Source organism: Bos indicus x Bos taurus, chromosome 14 (genome assembly GCF_003369695.1).
Source record: "Bos indicus x Bos taurus breed Angus x Brahman F1 hybrid chromosome 14, Bos_hybrid_MaternalHap_v2.0, whole genome shotgun sequence".
In the NCBI taxonomy this organism is placed as follows: domain Eukaryota; kingdom Metazoa; phylum Chordata; class Mammalia; order Artiodactyla; family Bovidae; genus Bos; species Bos indicus x Bos taurus.
Window position 1 is genome coordinate 664,429 of NC_040089.1, and position 18,001 is coordinate 682,429.

The window sequence follows — 18,001 nt, forward strand, 5'->3', positions numbered from 1 at the left end:
TCTCCCACAATGTGGGCAGATTCTTTCCCATCTGAGCCACTAAGGAAGCCCCAAAGTGAAAGTGTTAGTCACTCAGTTGTGTCCGACTCTTTTCGATCCCATGGATTGTAGCCTGCTAGGCTCCTCTGTCCATGGAATTCTCCAGGCAAGTGTACTGGAGTGGATAGCCATTCCCTTCTCCAGAGGATCTCCCCAACCCAGGGACTGACCCGGGCTCTCCTGCATTGCAGGCAGATTCTTTGCCGTCTGAGCCCCCAAGGAACATCATGTACTGAAAACCATCAAGAGCTGCCCACCGGAAGCCCCACAACAAGGTAGGGGTTTGTGGGGAAGGTGTGAGCAACCAATTTTAACACGAAACCATTGAAAAGGAACGTCAAAAGTCAGAGGCTGATGGCGCAGGAAAGAAGTCGTCGCTCAGGCCTCCCAGCAGCAGGACGTGAAGAGCGAGCACTGGCCCTTCACACAAGCTGTGCTGACAGCCAGTGCACACGTGGGCCTAGTGGGGGCTGGGGCAGGGCTCTGTGAGGTCACGGCAGTGCAGAAGAAAGCCGAGGCCCTCTGAGACCCTGTACCTTCCAGACAAGGTCCGTCTCCTGGTGACTAAGGGGAAAGATCCAGAGGACACACTGCCCCTTTACTGCTTTGTGGGTAAAGCATGCGGGGCCCCTTCATCAGTCTTCTCCTTTCCAGCCTAGACGTAGCAAAGCTCCGACCACTCCTGGTTTCATCTGCATCGAACAGGTTCCCCCACACACACCTGCCACCACCCAGACCTTCCCCTCTCCCTGGCCCACCTGTTGGTATCTCCCACCCATCCTGACCCCAGTAACTAACAAGGAAAGGTTGGCTGAGTGCCTGAGCAGGGACATGCCCGCGCTATGGGTTCCTTCTCTGGGCAGACAAACACACCCCCACCAGGAATACTGCTCAACATGTGCTGACCCCAGCCCAGATGCTGTCCCACCCCAGACCCCACCAGGCCCCTACACATTCCTCACACGTGCAACTGGCCACCAGCAGGTTCACCACACACCAGACCCTCTGCCCAGCTCAGTGGCCCCCAAAGGTGAAGGTGGCATTCAGTGTGTGGGTTGTGGCCTCTGGACTTTATTCCAGCCCTGAGCCTTAGCTGGGGCAAACAGCTGGCTGGAGAGCTGTGTCTTCATGCTGGAGGGAAGGGGGAGCCAGGGCCAGGCCAAGGCCACTCGCTGGGTCAGTGGTAGTTGTCAGGGTTGGTGTCATCTGGCAGAAAGTAGCGCTGCAGGGCAGGGTGCAGGAGCCGTGGGGGCAGCGGACGGGCAGACCTGGGCCAGTCTGGGGGGAAAGGCTGCAGTTCCACCCGAGGCAGTGGCAGCTTCAGTATGCGGATGGTGCTGTCCAGGGAGCGGTCCACACAGAGCCGGGACAGCATTCGGCCTGGTGGGCCGGCAGGATGGTGAGACCGCGGTGTGGGGTGGATGCTTGGCAGGAACTGGGCTGGGCTGGGGTCCGATTTTCATCCCTGACCCCACTCACCCCTCAGTCTCATGGGAGACCTCTGGACCCTGGCCTCCTGAAGCCGGAGGATGCGGTCGTGCCTGTTGGGTGGGGAGGTGGGCTTGACTGAGCCAGCGCCTAAGCCGCCCCACACAGGCTCTGCCCCAGCCTCACCCTGGAGCCCATGGCCTGCTCACCGGGGATCCGGGGAGTGTGGCAGCACCATGCCACAGAACTGCGGGGGCAGGGGAGGGCCTGGGGGTGGGCTGTAGGGCTCCTCGGGCAGGGGCCCCTGGTGCCGAATGCGCTGCTGCTCGCAAAAGAAGTTGAGTGCATCAATGGGCCCCAGGTCCAGCATTTTGGACTGTGACCAGACCATCTGCGCCAGGGGCAGCATCTCACGCGGCGGCATCTCATGGGGCAGTATGGCGGGCGCGGAGGACCGCAAGACGACCTCAGGCTGGAGGCAGAAGTGCATCAGGGTCTCCGACAGTGCACGTCGGGTCCGCGTAAAGTGCAGCTGTGGCAGCGTCTGCTGGGCCTGGGGCTCCAGGGTGGTCAAATCTGACACCCCCGGTGAGACCACCAGAGAGGGTGTCTGGGAGACATTGGAGGATGTCACAGAGACGTGACCAGCTGCCCCAGAGAGCATCGAGATCTGCGACAGGGCCTCTTTAGAAGGGGGGTGAAGTCCTGAGGTCTCTGAGACCTTGGGCAGCACCTCTGACATCTTGGCTACAGACAGCTGCGTGGTCTCCATCTGCAGGAGAGGCGGCTAGGGGAGGGTGCACCAGGGTCCAAGGCAGAGACCCCACCTTCCCCTCCTCCTGGGGAAGTTCAGGAAGATCCTGGGCGATGGGGACAGGGTAGGGGAGGATGGAGGAGGCACAGAGCGGGAGTAGGGAGAGGAGCCCGCTGGCCTCACCTGGTTCCCTCCCTGCCCCACCCCTAGACTTGGGGAAAGCCTGGGGAGAAGACAAGAGGCTCCATGGGCAGGCTGCCCAGCCCTGTCCCCACCCCGGCTGCCCAGACCTGCAGCTGCTGGATCATTTCCTCCAGCTTCTGGCAGCAGCGCCTGCGCAGTGTGGCCTTGGACTCGGGGTCTGGGCCCTGGACCCAGGTCATCATTTCCTTGAACAGGAAGCCCTGTGGGTCCTGAAGGCCGAGTCCGTCCAGCAGCCTCCTGAGCTCCGGCCTGGAGCAGGTGTGGGAGGTTTGTGGGCGGCCTCCCACAGCGGGGAGGGCCAGTGGGAGAAGGACTCACCGGAAGGGGGCTGGTGAGTAGAGGAAGTAGGACATCAGCTCCACCACCACCTCTCGAGACTCCAGGGAGCACGCCAGGAGCAGCTGCAGTGCCAGCATCACAAACTGCTTCTGGACCCGGTCCTGAGCGCAGGTGGAGAGCGAGATCAGTGCCCTGCGCCTGGGGCAGGGTGGGGCCAGCTGGGGGCGAGGCACTCACCTGCAGGCTGGGGGGCTGCTCCAGGTTGAGCAAGTGCAGGAGGGTGCCCTGCAGCCGGCTACAGAAATCTCTGCTGAGGTCCGGCAGCAGCCGCAGCAGCGCGCGCAGCACATGCACGCGGTCAGCCCAGGAGGCCTCCTCCAGCAGGTCCATGAACGCCGAGGCCAGGCCCTCCACCGTGCCCATCTCGGGGTAGGCCTGCCGAGCCCCGCCCCCTGCTGTCACCCTGGGCGCTCCAGCCCCCCTGCTCCCACCCCCGAGTCCGTGCTTCCGAGACCCCCCCGAACCTGCAGGGTGAAGATGGGGAAGAGCTTTTTGAACCAGTTCTGCTCAACGAAGAACTGCAGGAACTTTGGCAGACGCCCGTAGCGCTGCTCCCAGAGCAACTGCGCGTAGTGGAACTGGGGGTGGTGAAGGTAGGTCTCGGTCTTGGCGGTGTCCTCGTGGGTGCCCTTGAGGCTCAGGATAGGGTCCTTGGCGCTCTAGGGCAGCAGCAGCAGCAGCTGTAGACCCTGCCTCCCTAAGCCGCCCCTGCGCTGCCACCGGCCCAGCCCCCAATGCCTACCTGCGCCCGCAGCCTCACGGGCACCAGCAGCGGGTCGGAGGGCAGCCTGTGCGGGGGACTCGGGGGCTCCAAGCCCCAGTCCAGGTCCGGCTCCTCCTCGTCCTCATCCTCCTCATCCCTCAGCCACTGGATCAGCTTCTGCTGCTGCTTGGTATGGCGCCGCCTGATGCCCCGCACCAGCCACAGGTCCTCCTGGCCCCTGCGCTGCTGCAGAGGCGAGAGCCAGGCCATGGCCACGGGCCGGGGACGGGGGAGGGGGCTCGCCCTCCCGCAGACCCCGCCCTGCAGCTTGCCTCACCTTGCTCTCGAGGCTGCCCGAGAGCCCGCCGAGGGCTCCGAGGCCGCTGACCTCCTCGGGCAGCCACATCTGCTGCAGCACCACCGAGTTGGGCACGCAGCCCGGGAAGCGGATGGGCCGCCGCCAGTACTGCGGGCAGGGCACAGCGGGCTGGGCTGAGGGCCTGAACTTGCCAACCCCAGAGACCACCCTGGTGGGCACCGGCTCCACGTCCGGGAGCTAAGCCAGGCTCACAGCCCTGTTCACGACCCCAGTCAGGAAGAGAGAACCTCCCAGAGTCAGGCAGAAGGACAGGCAGAGTGCGGTCCACTGTGGTGGCCGAGAAGGGAAGTCCAGGTGAGGCTAGCCTTTGGGAGCCCTGACACCCACATGCTCTGCACCAGCTCAGCCCGGGGCCATAGGAGGGACTTCCCTCTCACTGCCCAGGACCAGGGTTCAATCCCTGGACAGGGAACTAAGATTCCACAAGCTATGCACAGCAGCCAAGAAGGAAAAAAGGGAGGGGGGCAGTAGGAGCCCCCGGGAGTGTACTGGAGGCTTGGGTAGATAGAGTAGTAGCTGGAAGGTTCAGCGGGGAATGCCAGACGTGAGCGTCGGGGAGGGGCTAGGTCTGTCTGGGCATTGGGGGTCAGAGGGGTGCAAAGTGGGAAGGTGGCTCCCAGTGATTCCGCTCCCCTTGGGGCAGGACAATGGTTTCCCACGCACAGTCCAGAGGCCCCGCCCCTGACACTTGCTGGGAGCGGCTGCAGGCAGGGCAGGCAGCAGAGGCTCTGGCCCTCTGGCAGCTGGTTCCCAGAGTGCGAGCAGCAGCTGTGAAACTGGGCTGGGGGTGGGGAGTGTGGGTGGGCCTGGCCCTCAGGGTGGAGTTGGCACAAAGGTGCACAGCCAGGGGAAGATGGGGTCTCCAAGAAGGGCGCCCTGCGGAGGAAGGCACCTCTAGCTCAGCCTGGGGCTCTCACCTTGTAAGGATGGATGGTGGCAGGGAAGAAGCCGCTGAGGTTGGAGAGAAGCTCCTGGGGCCGCCTCTGCAGCAGCAGGGAGGTCTAGGAGGGGACAGGACAGAGGCCTGGGGCTCCAGTGTCCCTGCAGCTCTGCCCCCAGTGGCAGCCTCCTCCCACCAGACCCTCACCCTGCTCTGCCCCAGGTCGGGGGACGGTGGATCCCAGGCCAGAGGGTTTTTGCTGAGCCGATCCCACTGCAGCTGCAGGTCCAGACTGAGGCCCAGCTCGCAGCTCAGGGAGGAGCGGGCCAGTAGCTGCGGCGGAAGGAGTCAGAGGGTGGGGGATGGGAATTATGAGGTGAAGGCAGGGGTGGGAGGAGTGGGAGGCCTCACCTGGGATGCTCTGCTGTGCACCCTCCGGTAGGTGGGTGGGAGAGGCAAGGGGACTCGGGGCGGGCGGGCAAAGCGCCTGCCCAGGGTCCCCACGTCCTGCAGTGGTGGGGCTTCGGTGCCCCCGAGAGCAGGGCCATCTCTGGGCTGGGCACTTGGGTCCCAGGTCTCTTTTTCCACTGTGAGGGCCACCGTGCCCCACTGCTGCTGGGGCTCTGCTTCAGAATCCAGACCCTGGGGGGGGTGCGGGACACACAGGCAGGTCAGAGGCCCAGGGCACAGGGAGGTCTGGGGAGGCCCTATGCTCACCAGCATGCCTGGGCCGTAGATCAGATGTAGGTAGTTATCAAAGGCCTGCTGGCGCTGCTGCCAAGTCAGCTGGGGCCGGGCTGCCGGGCTCTCCAGCCCCAGTCTCAGTTGCTGAAGGTCTTGGTTCCGGACAACCAGGACTTCCAAGTCCTGGGGTGGGGGTCAGGGGTCAGCTCACTCTTCCTTGAGCCTTGTCGTGTGCCACCCAGACAAGTGCAGGGATCCCAGGCCTGCCCCAGGAACTGAAGGGGAGGGCCCTGAGCTTGGGGGCTGGGGGGACACTGGGAGCCACCCCACCTCCTCCAACACTGGCTGCTGAGGAGCTGTTGTCTGGCGATGGATGAAACACAAGGCTGTGCTGCAGACAGGGAGGGGCACATGGGACACGGATGGCATTGCCAGCGGGGTAGGGCAGAGGCTGGGCTGGGGCCCCGGGGTGGGTGCCTAGGCCCCTGGTGGGGAACCATGAACGGTCAGGACTGGCATGGGCTTGCGGTGAGTGTCTGAGGGGCCTGGGAGCTCTGGAGTCTCCTGTGGGGGCATGTGGCCAGGCCCTGACCCAGGGGAGCCGGGTGGGGGCCTCTGGGACAGTTCAGCCAGGCCTCTCAGCAGACCTGAGGCTGGCCACCCCACGCAGGTTGGCGAGCCTCTGTAGCTGGGCTGCAGTCAGTAACTCTGGGCTGGTCAGCGGCAGTGGAGGATCATCCACCCCATCAGGGACCTCTTGGCACAGGTTCTGAACAGGGAAAGGAGCCTGGAGCCCTGGCCTCAGCAGCTAGTCTGCCCACAGCAGCCCCGCCCCGCCCACCTGTGCTCACTGCACACCTTAAGCAGGTAAGATGTGGGCAGGTAGAGTCTGTGGTCCACCAGGCAGAGGCGGGAGCCTAGTGCCAGGACCAGGTCCCCATTGTTGCTGCAGAAGGTTAGGGCCTGAGGGGCACCGTTCAGATGTAGGAGCCTGGAGGGGGGTTCAGGGTGGGAGTCCAGGTCTGCTTCTCTGAGTAGAACACCAAGGCAGGAACAGAGGCAAGGCCCCAGCCACCCCTGCACCCCCTCCAGCTGCCCGGCTCCCTGGTAGGGTGAAGGCGGGAAACCCAGGCAGCTGCTCCCCGCCCCCACCCCTCCCCAGCCCACCGCAGCAGCTTGTTCTCCGCTGTCCAGATCCGGATGGTGCAGTCCAGGCTGGAAGAGGCATACAGCTTGAGCGTGGGACAGCAGCACAGGCCTGGGGGCCAGAACTCAGCTTTAGGGCCAGAGCCATCTGGAGGCCTGGGCTTCCCCTGGCCCTGCCCCCTCACCGGTGATGCGGTCCGTGGGGTCGTCCTGGGGCCGGTGATCATAGCGAGGGCTGCTGCCCAGGCCAAACTGCACCAGGCCATAGGTGGCATTGTTCGGGTCCTCGAAGCCCACCGTGACGCGCTTGCCAAGGGCGCAGAGCACTACCGCCGGGTGGCAGCAGCAGAAGGTGCGCAGGGGGCTCAGGCTCTCCTCAGCGTAGGGGAAGACGCGCCACATCTTCACAGTCAGGTCTCCCCCTGTGCGGGCAGGAGCCACAGTGGCGCCTCTGGGGAGGGAAGGAGTCCCCTGCCGGCGTGGCGGGGGAGGGGGGAGAGGTACCGACCAGAGGACACGATGCTGTTCCAGGTGGACGCGATGGCAGTGACGGGGCCCGGGCTGTGTGCCTCCGTTCGGAAGACCGTCTTCAAGGAGCGCAACTCGAGTACGGACAAGGTGCCATCAGTGTGCCCCACCACGGGCAGGTACCTATTGGCGACCACAGCCCGTTGGCACGGGCCCGGTTGTCTTGCCCAGCCCCGGCTGGCTGCGGCACCCACCGGTTCTTGTCCTTCCAGGCCCAGGCCACGTCGCTGCGGCACAGCTCGCCCTTGTACTGGCACACTATCTCCCAGTTGGTGAACGCGCTGGTGGGGTCCGTGAGGTGGCTGTAGAGGTGCAGGCAGCAGGGCTGGGGCGCGGGTGGCGGCGGCGGGCACAGGCGGCGCAGCACCCGCATTGGGGAGCGTGCTGCATTAGCACACAGCAGGTGTCCGGCGCGCGTCAGCACCCACAGCGCCTCGCGAGGCAGGCAGTAGGCCACGGCAGCCGCGCAGTCCTCGGGCTCCAGAAGAAGCGCGCTCACGGTGTGTCCGCCAGAGACTGACACCAGGTACACCGAGCCATCAGCGCAGGCGCACACGAGGCGGGCGGGCAGCGCCACGTGCGGGGCGGTGGGCTTGGGCAGCGCCGGCGCCAACTGCAGGTGGAGCACCGGCGCAGATAGCTGCGCCAACGGCGAGTAGAGCTCCCGCGCACGCCACAGCCCCACGCTGCGGGCCTCCAAGGAGAGCAAGGGCCAGCCCGGGCCGGCGGGGGCCAGCAGACGGCTCACACTCTCCGACGGCACGCCGCGGCCCCAGCAGGTGAGTGCCACCTCACCCACCTGCGCTGCTGCCTGAAGGTCCCACGTGCGCAGCGTCCCGTCCTGTGAAGCCGACAACACCAGGGCTGTGTTCGGGAGCACGGTCACCGCGGTCACCGGGCCTGCAGAAGGGGCGAGTGTCACTCGTGCGTCCCAGGGACCAAGGAAGGGGGAGCCTTCGGTCAGGGTCGTGGCCAGGATGGAGAAGCTTGGCAAGGAAGCAGCAGACATTCTGTGCCAGGGGCTCTTGAAGGCAGAGGGCTGTGCCCAGGGTGGAGGGAGACCAGGCTTCAGGAGCCACCGTGGCCCAGCGCACCTCTGTGTCCCACGAACACCATCCGGATCTGCCAGTCAGCCTCCCACACTTTCACCGTGCTGTCCCGGGAAGCTGTCACCATGGCCTCTACCTCTTTACAGTACGCCAGGTCGAAGATGGTGCTGAGGAGTGAGAGGGAGGCCGGGTGGACTCAGAACTGCCGTGTGTGCCCATGGACTGCCGTGTGGGCGCACGCGCATGCGCCCACCTGCACCTCTGACGACTGGATTTCCGTCGCAGCCTCGCCTCATGGTTTCCGCCCTCCCTCACCCGTCCCTGGGCCCCCCTCACGTTTTGTGCAGATTCCGACGCACATCTGTGAGAGCCCAGGTTTGCAGATCAAAGGTGAGCACGGCTGAGCCATAGGCTGCGAAGCAGCATGGGTCGTGATGGGGAGACCGAGGCCCCAGAGCCAGACGCGCAAGCGCACCCGAGATGCTTGGCGGTAGCTGCAGAGGTGACCCGTGGGGAACCAGGCAGCGGCCCCCTGAACGGAACTTCCAGAGCACCAGGCTTCCGCCTGCCTCCGCCACCAGTAGCAGCCCGGGATCTGGCACCGGCAGGCAGCAGATGGGCTCGTGGCCTGGCACCCCATGCTCCCCTGGCTTACTCAGCCACAGTAGGCTAAGGTCGGACTTTAGTATGGCCAGCCCCACTGGGCCCCAGCCCACAAAACGGCCCACAGTGCCCAGAGGGCCCAGCACCGCCACTAGCCCTGTAAGTGCAACTGGAGCCAGCAGCTTCTCTTGTGCCCAGCCATCCTCTCTGTGCAGGTGCAGGCGGCCTGCACCATCCAGCACCACGAAGCGTCTGCCTACGGGGTCCTGTGCCACCGAACACAGCCCGGCTGCCACCTCCAGGCGCCGCAGGGGTTCCAGCCCGTGCGTCAAGCGCGCCACATGCAGCTCAGCTCTCTTTTCCTATGGGCCAGAATCAACAAGACTGCAGTGAACTTGGCGGGGGCCTGGGGTTGGGGGTAGGCAAGGCACCTGCCTAGGGATGCCAAGAGGACCCCGGCTGGGATCCTACTGGGGACCCCTAGGGGAAGAGCCAGGTCAGGAAAGAGGCCTTGACACAGATGCCATGGCCGAGCCGCACCTTTTCCACAAAGGTCTGGAGGCCTGTACGCAGGAGCAGCCACAGCTGGCGGGCACGGGCACTCTGAGCCATGTTCTGCCACTGCGAGTTGTTGGTAAAAAGCTGTGGGGCCCGCTCCGAAAATGACGACTCTGCGAACCGGCAGTGGAAGTCATCACAGTGTGGTCTTGGGTCCCTAACTCTGGAGGTCGTGGGCAGCCAAGGGCCCTCCTCAGAGCCCTGCCCAGTTAGAAGACTGCCCAGGGAGCGTTGCATTCCCCGATGACAGAACCTGTGCCTCAGTTAGCCCAGGCCACCTCACCCCTCTCTTCCTTGAGGAGCCCCGGGTCCGGGACTTCATAAATGTCGGTCTCATATGGCTCTTGGTCTACAATCAGGTAGTCGCCTCCTACTGTATACGGGTTGCTTGCATCCAACACTTCCGACTCCATTTCAAAACCGGCGGGTCCAGGCGGCTCAACAGCCCCTAAGACCGTTGCTAGGATACCAGCCGCAGCAGGCCCCGCCCTCGACGCAGGCCCCGCCCTGACGCCTTGTGAGTCTAGGTCCACACTAAGTCACAGAAACTTTTATTGGAAACAAACCAGCTGCAGCAAAGTGACACTCAGTGCACGCTGCCCAATGGGCAAGGTGGCGGGGTACAAGTGGGCAGATGACCCCTGGGACCACTTGCTGGGTCTCCGGCCCTTTAGGCTGGAGTGTGAAGGCCCAGGCCTGAGCCCACACAAAATACAAAAATAAACTCTGCAGTCCAGCAGCCCCTGCCTGTGTCAGTTTGTGGGAGCAGGGCAGTGGCTCTTCCCACCAGGCCCTGTGCTGTCTAGTCCAGCCACAGTGTGGGCAGCAGCAGCCTGTGGGGGTGAGTGGGCAGCCACAGGCTAGAGCCAAGGGCTAGGCAGGCATGGCCTAGGGTGGGCTGGTGCTGTGGCAGCGCCGGGACCTGGGCCCTCAGGTGGGCAGGTCCAGGCCCTGTTCGAAGCTGGGTGAAGCTAGGGCCTCTGCTTCTTCTCTTCACATACAGATCACCGGGACCCTGCACAAAGGGTGGCGTGCAGTAAGCTTTGAGGAGCCCACACCCAGAAGCCCAGGCAGAGCGGGCCCTGTCCTGCCCTGCCCACCCCAAGGTCCATGGAGGGAGGCTGCTGGGGCAATCTCACACCTGTCCTCTTCCATGGTTCCAGGCTCCTCAGGCCCACCCTCGCTGCCTCCACCTCCACTCTCTTCCTCCTCCTCCTCATCTTCCTCCCCGAGCTCCATGTCCAGCTCATTGCCTGCCTCCGAGGGAGTGTAGGTGGATCCACTGGGGGGAGGGGAGACCAGTCTTAAAATCGCCTGCCCCCAGCCTACTGCTGACTCCAGGGAGGATGTCCGAGAAGGAGAAAGTTAGGAATGGGGTGGGGAAAAGGTGTGTGGGCCAAACAGGGAGGTAGGGGACGGAGGGAGACAGGTGCCAGCCAACCTGATAGAGCGGCAGCTGAAGAAAACAATCCGTTTCAGCCGCTTGTTGTAGAAGAAGTAGTTGAAGGACCAGAGGCTGCCATCTTCCCCAAAAGGGTCTGAGTCCAAGTCTGGGTTGTAGCTGGGGCGGGGTGGGGGGTGAGACATGGTGTGAGATCCCAGTGCCACGGAGACCCAGGACTCCCGCCCCATGCAGGGACGCCAGCCCACCTGTAGATGTCGCATTCAGCCAGGCAGATCTCCTCATCCACCGCGTTCCACAGTTGTGGCTTCAGGGCCTTGAAGTCCTCCCGGACAGCTGAGAACAGGCTGCAGTTGACTGCGTTCACCACCTAGGATGGTCACAGTCGGGGCTGACAAGGAGCCCGGCAGCAGGAATGAACCGGGCTGAGCATGCTAAGTTAGGGAGGACACCTGGGATGGCTGTGGGCCTGCAGGTCCCTTCCCCAGCCCCACCCTCACCCAGCTGAGGCTGGGCTCCCGGCTGAACTCATGGCTGCGGGCTGTGCTGAAGTCGTAGTCCGGCCGGAAGGACTCATTGAGCGTGGCAATCAGGTAGAAGAGGGTCTTGCGGCTGCACTTGTCGCTGAGGGGGCCCTCATCCTCGCCACCTTGGCTCTTACTCAGTCTGCACAGAGACAAGTGTCAGCCCCGTGCTGGCCCATTCGCCAGTCCCCTATAGGCAGGCCCTGCCCCTACTCACCTGCTGGGGCTGAGGCCTGAGGTCTGGGGTGGGGACAGAGCCTCCAGCACATGTGGCTGGCCCTCCTGGCAGAACTGCTTGAACATGTGCTTGTCGTCACCCGCCATCTTACACGAGTAGCTCTCAATCCTAGAGACGCAGGCAGGACCGTGGAGCATGCCACCTCCCACGCTCAACCAGAACCAGTGCAGAGTGGCCTCTAAGAGGCCAGCCCCCAGAGCCCCAACCTCACCTGCCAATGATATGTGCATCTCCCGTCTCCACGGTAAGCTGTGAGTTGATGGCCTCGAAGCTGGAGTTCTCCAGCAGCTTCATGTCCTCGGGAAGGGTTCTGTGCTCCAGGGGCTAGTGCTGCCTGAGGACGGAGATCAGTCCATGGGAATCTGGCCCGTGGGGTTCCACTTTCAGACCTCCTCACAGTAAGAGGTGCTGCTGTAAACAACTTGGGCCCCTCCTGCAGCCTGCTTCCAGCCCTTCAGCACTGGCGGGAGAAACGGTAAGATCGGCAAGTCCAGGCCCAGCTCAGCTACACCTCCTGCACCTCACAGAAGTTCTTTGGTCAGGCTGGGGGACCCACTGGGGATCCTCCTAACCCCGAGGACGCTGGGTTAGTCTCTCCCTCAACACTCCCCATCCCACCAAGGAGAGCCCTGGGAGTCCGCGAAGGGGCGTGACTCCTGCAGTTTCCCCCGGGCAAGACAGAAAACCCGCTTCCGGTAAGGAACCAGGACATCTGGGGCTCGGCTCTGCCGTCGCCTGGACGCGGCGCTCTTCCCTGTTCTACAGACGGCTTTCTAGTGAGGGAGAGAGGAAACCCATGAGCTCCTCCGTTTTCCTTCAAAAGTAGGAGAGAAGGCGGAGAGAAGCCCTGAGGCCCCCGGAGTGTCGGCCAAACAGGCCGCTAGGGCGCCCCAGCGTCCGCCGGGTCTCGGGGGAAACCCCAGCCGGGGCGCACGAACTACGCGTCCCAGGCAGCCGTGCGCCTGGGGGTGCGCGCATGCGCGCCGGCGCGAAGCCCGCTGGGCACTGTAGTCCGGACAGCCCGGGTAGCCGCCGGGCACAGGGCGTACACCTACCTGCTTGCGCCGCGCTCAATCGGGCCGGGCCAGACTCGGCAGGGTCAGGTCGATGGGCGTCGATACGGCTGAAAAGGCGGGGTGGGCCTTGCGCGGCGCGGGCTTCTCAAGAACGGGCGGAGGCGCCGCGGCCTCCACTCGGGCCGCACTGTATCCGGGGGAAGAAGCTCCGCTGCGACGTCCCGTTACTCCCGGCCCTGCCGGCCCCTGCGGACTGCCACCGCGACATAGCCTCGCCCCTGCACGGCGCCCTACTATCGCGACCGACTTGTCCGCCGACCGCCACAGAGGGCCCGAGCAAGCGAGCGAACGACCTCTGCCTCCCGGAGCCGGACAACAACAAGCGTCTGCCAGGTCCGGCCCCACGCATCTGAATGGCCCGCTCCAGCCGTCGGAACCGGGGGCTCGCACAGTCATTGGGGGTGGCATCCGCCGCTCAGTCCCGATGTCCGCTCCTACTGGATACGACCCCTGTCCATCATCTTCTCCGACCGTGCGAACCCTCCTCCCACCTTAGCGTTCATTGGCCGCGGCCCTCGAGGCCCCGCCCCAGTGGCTTCCCAGTTCCCCGGAGGGCCTAGTGGACTAGAGAGGCAACCGCGTGAGCGGCGGGAGGTGGGCTGCGGCCCAGAAGGGGCTCCGGAGTAGCGTTCGGCTTGGGAGTTAGATACTGGGTTCACAAGGACCGCCGAGCTCAGCCCCAACCCGAGCCTCTAGGGCCTTCCATTCGTGGCCGGTGCTGGCGTCTCTGACGCTCTGCCTGGAGTACAGGCGTCCAAGCCCAGCCTCACCCGCTTTTGTCGGGAGACCTTTGGGCCAAGCGCCATCGTGGGCGAAGCGGGAGCGGCAGAAGGCTCCGACGCTCGGGCAGCGCCCGGAACCCCGGGCTCGTGGTTACAGTTTCCGGCCGGTGTAGGCGTTCAACGACCCAAGGCCACGGAAGCGGGCTCGGGGGGGCAGTGCGGGGGCCGGACCGGAGATGGCGCCGCCGGCGGGCGGCACAGCCGCGGGCTCGGACCCTGGCTCGGCCGCGGTGCTCCTGGCCGTGCATGTCGCGGTGAGGCCGCTGGGCGCCGGCCTGGACGTGGCGGCCCAGCCGCGGAGGCTGCAGCTGAGTGCGGACCCCGAGCGACCAGGGCGCTTCCGGCTGGAAATGCTGGGCGCGGGCCCCGGGGCGGTGAGTGGGGCCGGCGGGGGCGCGCGGCCTGGCCACTGAGCCTGAAGCCAGGCTTTTCCGTTTGCTAGCCGCGTGCCGTTATCTTTTCCTTGCTTCTGTTTCCTTGTCTGTAAAATGGGGATAATGCTGGTACTTCCCTTTGTAGGATTACTGTGAGGGTTTCATAAAATAACACTAGTAAAAGGCTTAGGACGTTGTAAGTAGTCGACAAACGTTACCTTGTATTCCTTTGATTATCATGCAGTATGTGCTGGGGGAGGCACTGAGCCTGGACTCTCCCTCTCCTCAGGTCATTTTGGAGTGGCCCTTGGAGTCAGTCTCCTACACAGTCCGAGGCCCCTGCCAGCATGAGCTGCAGCCTCCACCGGGAGGGCCTGGGACTCTCAGCCTGCACTTCGCCAACCCTCAGGAAGCTCAGCGGTGGGCAGCCCTAGTCCGAGATGCTACCGTGGAAGGACAGAATGGTCAGTGCCCTGGAGTGAAGATTCACCAGGCCAGGGCCAGTGTGTGTTCTGCAGGAGGGCAGGAGTAGCCCCAACCCCCCAGGCTTGGATGGGGGCAGTAATGGGGAAAGCTGAGCCCCTCTTGCCCGCTGCTGGGGTTTGGGAGCACTCCCAGGAGTAAGGCAGTAGAGAAAAGGAACAGAGACCGAAGGCAGTGCCAGACAGGTGTGGAGGGGCAGTGTATGCAGACCCTCAGGACCGGGGTGAGAAGACAAGACTATCAGAAGCGTGGAAGATACTCAGTGGGAGAGTGACAGGCTCAGATTCAAGTTTCTGAAAACTGGTGGAGCCTTGCATTCGTGTGAGTGATGCAGACAGGCCTGGAGGGAGGAAGGATGTTTCCAGAGATGCTTAGGAGAGGACTTGGCTGGATTTCCTGGAGGTTTGAATGGAAAAGTTAATGGTTGAGAAGCTGGAAGGAACAGACACTGCAGAGGGCCTGTTTGGGAGAGCATAGAAGTTGTCAGGTTCTTAAAACATGTGGGAGGGAAAGGAGGTAGAAGGAGCTTGGGTTCTGAAGAGGAAAAGTTGGGGGTAGAAAAGGTCAACCAAGGTCACTAGAAGACAGAAACAAGGAGAGGGTCCGGCAGGCAGCCAGTGCATCAGGGAAGGAGTTCACAGATGCTACAGGTGAGCTGGTGAGCAAAAAGCACCTAGTGAGATGGAAGAGAGGTCCAGACAGCAGCATCTGCGGAGGGAGAAAGACACTTGCCTTTCATGCATACATTGGTTGGTTGGTTCACCACATGTGTATTCTGCACCTGTAGTAAGCACTCCTTCAAGGCCTTAGAGAGTCCAGGCAGGCCTGGTGCTGGGTGCTCGGGAGCCCTGCTTATGTGAGTGGGCAGATGGCTCAGAATATTGAAGCAAAGGAACTGCATCTGCACCACATGGGCAGGGCGTAAGTGGGAGGTAAGAAAGGGAGCCGGTTGCACGCTCAGGGCAAGCACCAGCTGGAGAGGGGTTGTTTGGAATGGGATCAGCCCAGAGTGCTCTGTGCTGATGGCAGAGCCAGGAGAGACGTCGGGAGTTCCCTGGAAGGAGGCCACCTTGACTGCAGGACTCCTGGAGACTTCCGCTGGTTCTGCTGTGAGGCCCAGGGAGCTTCTTGGCTGGCTGAGAGGGCTTGTACAGGCCAAGAGAGGTGGCCCAGCCCCTGTGGAGGAGGGCTGCAGGTGGGACTGGGCAGCAAAGGAGGCCAGAAGGACTCCAGAGCCCAAAAAAGAGCCAAGTGCAACTCTGAGTGGAGTCAGCAGGGACCTCTGGGGTGTGCAAGGCCCAAGACTGGGCCAAGGCAAGGCCCTGGCATGGGCTGGGCTGAGCTAAGGAGGGAGGAGACAAAGGTACTGGAAGCCTGAGGTGAGACAGCAGAGGCCTTGGTGTGTACTCCGTGGGGGGCCAGATCTCAAAGAGACCACCAGCCCACCCCACATCTTTCCTCCTAGGTAGTGACAGCTTGCCCCCAGCCCTAGGCCCAGAAACGCGCCCTGTCTCCCCGCCCAGTCCCCTTGAAGTGCCCACACCCAAGGCCCCCAAGCCCAAGGTGGATCTTCCTTGGAGCCCTGGAGACTTGATGGAGAAAGGTAAAGGCAGGTGGCCGGAGGGGCTGGGGGAAGTAGCCAGTGTGGGGTTGCGATGGCTCTCTCTTCCCCTGCAGAAGAGCTGGCAGGGCGCCTGACCCGGGCCGTAGAGGGTGGGGATGAGAAGGGAGCAGCCCAAGCAGCAGCCATCCTGGCACAGCGTCATGTGGCCCTCAGGGTCCAGCTCCAGGAGGCCTACTTTCCTCCTGGCCCCATCAGGTAAGGCCTGGGACCTCTTTCTCACCCGGACCCCCAGGCCTCTCAGGTCCCCCATCCTTACCTGTGACCTCCATTCTGGCCCAGGCTCCAGGTCACAGTTGAAGACGCTGCGTCCTCTGCCCATGTCTCACTGCAGGTTCACCCCCACTGCACCATCAGGGCCCTCCAGGAGCAGGCGAGCACGTGGTCTGGGGAACCCGGGTGGGGGGTGGCGGGAGGCGGCCTGGGTGACACTCTGACACTCTGGCCCCAGGTGTTCTCAGAGTTTGGCTTCCCACCGGCCGTGCAGCGCTGGGTCATCGGGAGGTGCCTGTGTGTCCCTGAACACAGCCTCGCTTTCTATGGGGTCCAGCGGGATGGAGACCCTGCTTTCCTCTACCTGCTCTCAGCTCCCCGAGAAGCCCCAGGTCAGTCCTTGATTGGGGCGGGATGAGGAAGGTGGAGTGCAGCCCGCCATGGTCCCGAGTCTCACCCCCTCTGTCGCAGGACGCAGTCCTCAGCGTCCCCAGAAGGTGGATGGGGAACTAGGCCGCCTGTTCCCACAGTCACTGGGGCTGCCCCCAACCCCTCAGCCAACCAGCTCCAGCCTGCCCAGCCCCCTTCAGGTGAGCAGGGACTGGGCTGGGTGGCCTTGGCACTGTGGGTATTGAAAGCAGGTGAGCAGCAACCGTGTGCTCACCTCCCTAGCCCGGCTGGCCCTGCCCATCGTGCACCTTCATCAACGCCCCAAGCCGCCCCGGCTGTGAGATGTGCAGCACCCAGAGGCCCTGTGCTTGGGACCCCCTTCCCACAGCCTCCATCCAGCAGCTCCCAAAGGTACCAGGAGCAAAGGCGGGGAGGGGACAGGACAGAACAAGCAGAATGACCCATCTTCCCCTCCTTCCAGGTCACGCGGAGAGAGGATGGCCCTTCCCTTCCAGGCCCAAGGTCCCTGGACCCCCTCCTGAACCTCTCAGGGAACCTCTGCTGATTGCTCGCTGGAGTCATTAAAGACACTTCTGAGCTGGCCACATGCCCCTTCACTGTGCCTTCCTGCAGCCTGGGAGGATGGAGGGCAGACAGCCCTCTGAGAGGAACCCTGGCAGTCTTTGGTGGGTGGGGCCTTCCCAGTGGAGCCCAGGAGGCTACCGAAGAGCACACTTGGAATGCAGGTCGCAAGGCGTGGGGGCCTGGCACCCATTCCCCAGGTGCCAAGGGTGGGCAGGGCGCCCCCCATCTGCTGACCCCTGGGCTGGCCCTTCAGACACACACCCTGCCCTCCTCTTGGCGCTCACCCTCCCCACTCTGGCCGCCTCTCTAGGCTGCTCCCACCCTGCTGCCCCTCACACTCCCTGCTTGGGGACAAGAAAAACTCTGAAGCAAAGAGCCCTGGCCAGGGCCACAGGCCAGTGCCAAGAAGCACCGCCCTGGCCCTCCACCCACTAACAGGTCCATGGCTGTGTAAACCTGGCCACTCCCAGCCATCCTGTGGACTGCCGGGGGGGGGCCATCCACTCAGAGATGGGGACCATTCTGTTTACAGCAAGCACCTCCAGCTGCCCAGCCAAGAGACCAGAAGCTCCTTCCACTGGCCTCTGCCTGCCTGTTTCTTGGCAGGGCTGAGAGCTGCCCGCCTCTCCCAGCCAGCCCCAGTCCTAGGATCAACTCCTGCAGCTCCTACTTGAGGCCAGCCTCTCCATGGTTGATATGCACCAGGGCCCCCTGCTGTCCTCAGGCTGAAAGTCAAGTGGTTTTACTTGACTCTGATTACTGCAGCAGGGCTCAGGACCCCCTTTTCACCTGTGACCAAGTACTCGCCACTCTAATTAATGTTGCTATTTTCCAGTTCTCTGCCTCCTGTCCTATATTCAGTGCTGACTGGACTCTCAGCCAACAGTCCGTGCAGGGCAATCCTGACCACACTACACTGGGCACCCCCAGGAGCTCTCAGGGCAAGGGTCCCAGTCCCATCGTGTGTGTGTGTGTGTGTGTGTGTGTGCGCGCGCACGCACACACATGCATGCTAAGTT

At 63.5% G+C, this 18,001-nt stretch overlaps 3 protein-coding genes across 9 annotated transcripts; 1 reads left to right on the forward strand and 2 right to left on the reverse strand.

Annotated features, from left to right (window-relative positions):
• Positions 1-1,088: 1,088 nt before the first annotated feature.
• Positions 1,089-9,754, reverse strand: WDR97 (WD repeat domain 97). Of its 3 annotated transcripts, XM_027560405.1 has the most exons (23): positions 9,578-9,754; positions 9,277-9,407; positions 8,470-9,098; positions 8,179-8,300; positions 7,279-7,984; positions 7,065-7,207; positions 6,742-6,978; positions 6,578-6,668; positions 6,269-6,401; positions 6,058-6,179; positions 5,741-5,801; positions 5,138-5,593; positions 4,934-5,059; positions 4,764-4,847; positions 3,805-3,933; positions 3,507-3,713; positions 3,229-3,423; positions 2,942-3,139; positions 2,744-2,865; positions 2,512-2,674; positions 1,677-2,239; positions 1,519-1,580; positions 1,089-1,419 (listed from the first exon to the last, which is right to left on the reverse strand). In XM_027560405.1, the coding sequence occupies exons 1-23, from the start codon at positions 9,705-9,707 to the stop codon at positions 1,217-1,219; spliced, it is 5,013 nt and encodes a 1,670-aa protein (XP_027416206.1). In that variant the 5' UTR covers positions 9,708-9,754; the 3' UTR covers positions 1,089-1,216. The 3 variants fall into 3 exon arrangements, with proteins under 3 accessions (XP_027416206.1, XP_027416205.1, XP_027416204.1); XM_027560404.1 differs by lacking the exon at positions 8,470-9,098 and having other exon boundaries at positions 5,138-5,368; positions 5,444-5,593; positions 9,277-9,670; XM_027560403.1 differs by lacking the exon at positions 8,470-9,098 and having other exon boundaries at positions 9,277-9,670.
• A 68-nt stretch (positions 9,755-9,822) lies between these two features.
• Positions 9,823-12,888, reverse strand: MAF1 (MAF1 homolog, negative regulator of RNA polymerase III). 5 transcript variants are annotated; one of them, XM_027560581.1, is made up of 8 exons: positions 12,514-12,888; positions 11,670-11,792; positions 11,438-11,566; positions 11,197-11,362; positions 10,945-11,066; positions 10,736-10,855; positions 10,436-10,576; positions 9,823-10,309 (listed from the first exon to the last, which is right to left on the reverse strand). In XM_027560581.1, the coding sequence occupies exons 2-8, from the start codon at positions 11,750-11,752 to the stop codon at positions 10,288-10,290; spliced, it is 783 nt and encodes a 260-aa protein (XP_027416382.1). In that variant the 5' UTR covers positions 11,753-11,792; positions 12,514-12,888; the 3' UTR covers positions 9,823-10,287. The 5 variants fall into 5 exon arrangements, with proteins under 5 accessions (XP_027416382.1, XP_027416383.1, XP_027416384.1 ...); XM_027560582.1 differs by having other exon boundaries at positions 11,670-11,918; positions 12,514-12,885; XM_027560583.1 differs by having other exon boundaries at positions 11,670-11,972; positions 12,514-12,867.
• Positions 12,889-12,890: 2 nt separating this feature from the next.
• SHARPIN (SHANK associated RH domain interactor) lies at positions 12,891-17,818 on the forward strand. The gene is made up of 9 exons (XM_027560568.1): positions 12,891-13,690; positions 13,980-14,154; positions 15,639-15,776; positions 15,851-15,992; positions 16,077-16,167; positions 16,246-16,399; positions 16,479-16,597; positions 16,680-16,808; positions 16,879-17,818. The coding sequence occupies exons 1-9, from the start codon at positions 13,493-13,495 to the stop codon at positions 16,960-16,962; spliced, it is 1,230 nt and encodes a 409-aa protein (XP_027416369.1). The 5' UTR covers positions 12,891-13,492; the 3' UTR covers positions 16,963-17,818.
• Positions 17,819-18,001: the final 183 nt, after the last annotated feature.

Coding starts and splice junctions, on each gene's coding strand:
- SHARPIN (XM_027560568.1), top strand. CDS start 13,493: ATGGCGCCGCCGGCGGGCGGCACAGCCGCGGGCTCGGACCCTGGCTCG. Junction 13,691..13,979: donor TGGGCGCGGGCCCCGGGGCG/GTGAGTGGGGCC, acceptor CCCTCTCCTCAG/GTCATTTTGGAGTGGCCCTT. Junction 16,400..16,478: donor AGCTCCCCGAGAAGCCCCAG/GTCAGTCCTTGA, acceptor CCTCTGTCGCAG/GACGCAGTCCTCAGCGTCCC.
- WDR97 (XM_027560405.1), bottom strand. CDS start 9,707: ATGGAGTCGGAAGTGTTGGATGCAAGCAACCCGTATACAGTAGGAGGC. Junction 8,301..8,469: donor CGTCGGAATCTGCACAAAAC/GTGAGGGGGGCC, acceptor CTCACTCCTCAG/CACCATCTTCGACCTGGCGT. Junction 5,594..5,740: donor AGCAGCCAGTGTTGGAGGAG/GTGGGGTGGCTC, acceptor CCCCCACCCCAG/GACTTGGAAGTCCTGGTTGT.
- MAF1 (XM_027560581.1), bottom strand. CDS start 11,752: ATGAAGCTGCTGGAGAACTCCAGCTTCGAGGCCATCAACTCACAGCTT. Junction 11,363..11,437: donor TCAGGCCTCAGCCCCAGCAG/GTGAGTAGGGGC, acceptor GTCTCTGTGCAG/ACTGAGTAAGAGCCAAGGTG. Junction 10,310..10,435: donor GGAACCATGGAAGAGGACAG/GTGTGAGATTGC, acceptor CCCTTTGTGCAG/GGTCCCGGTGATCTGTATGT.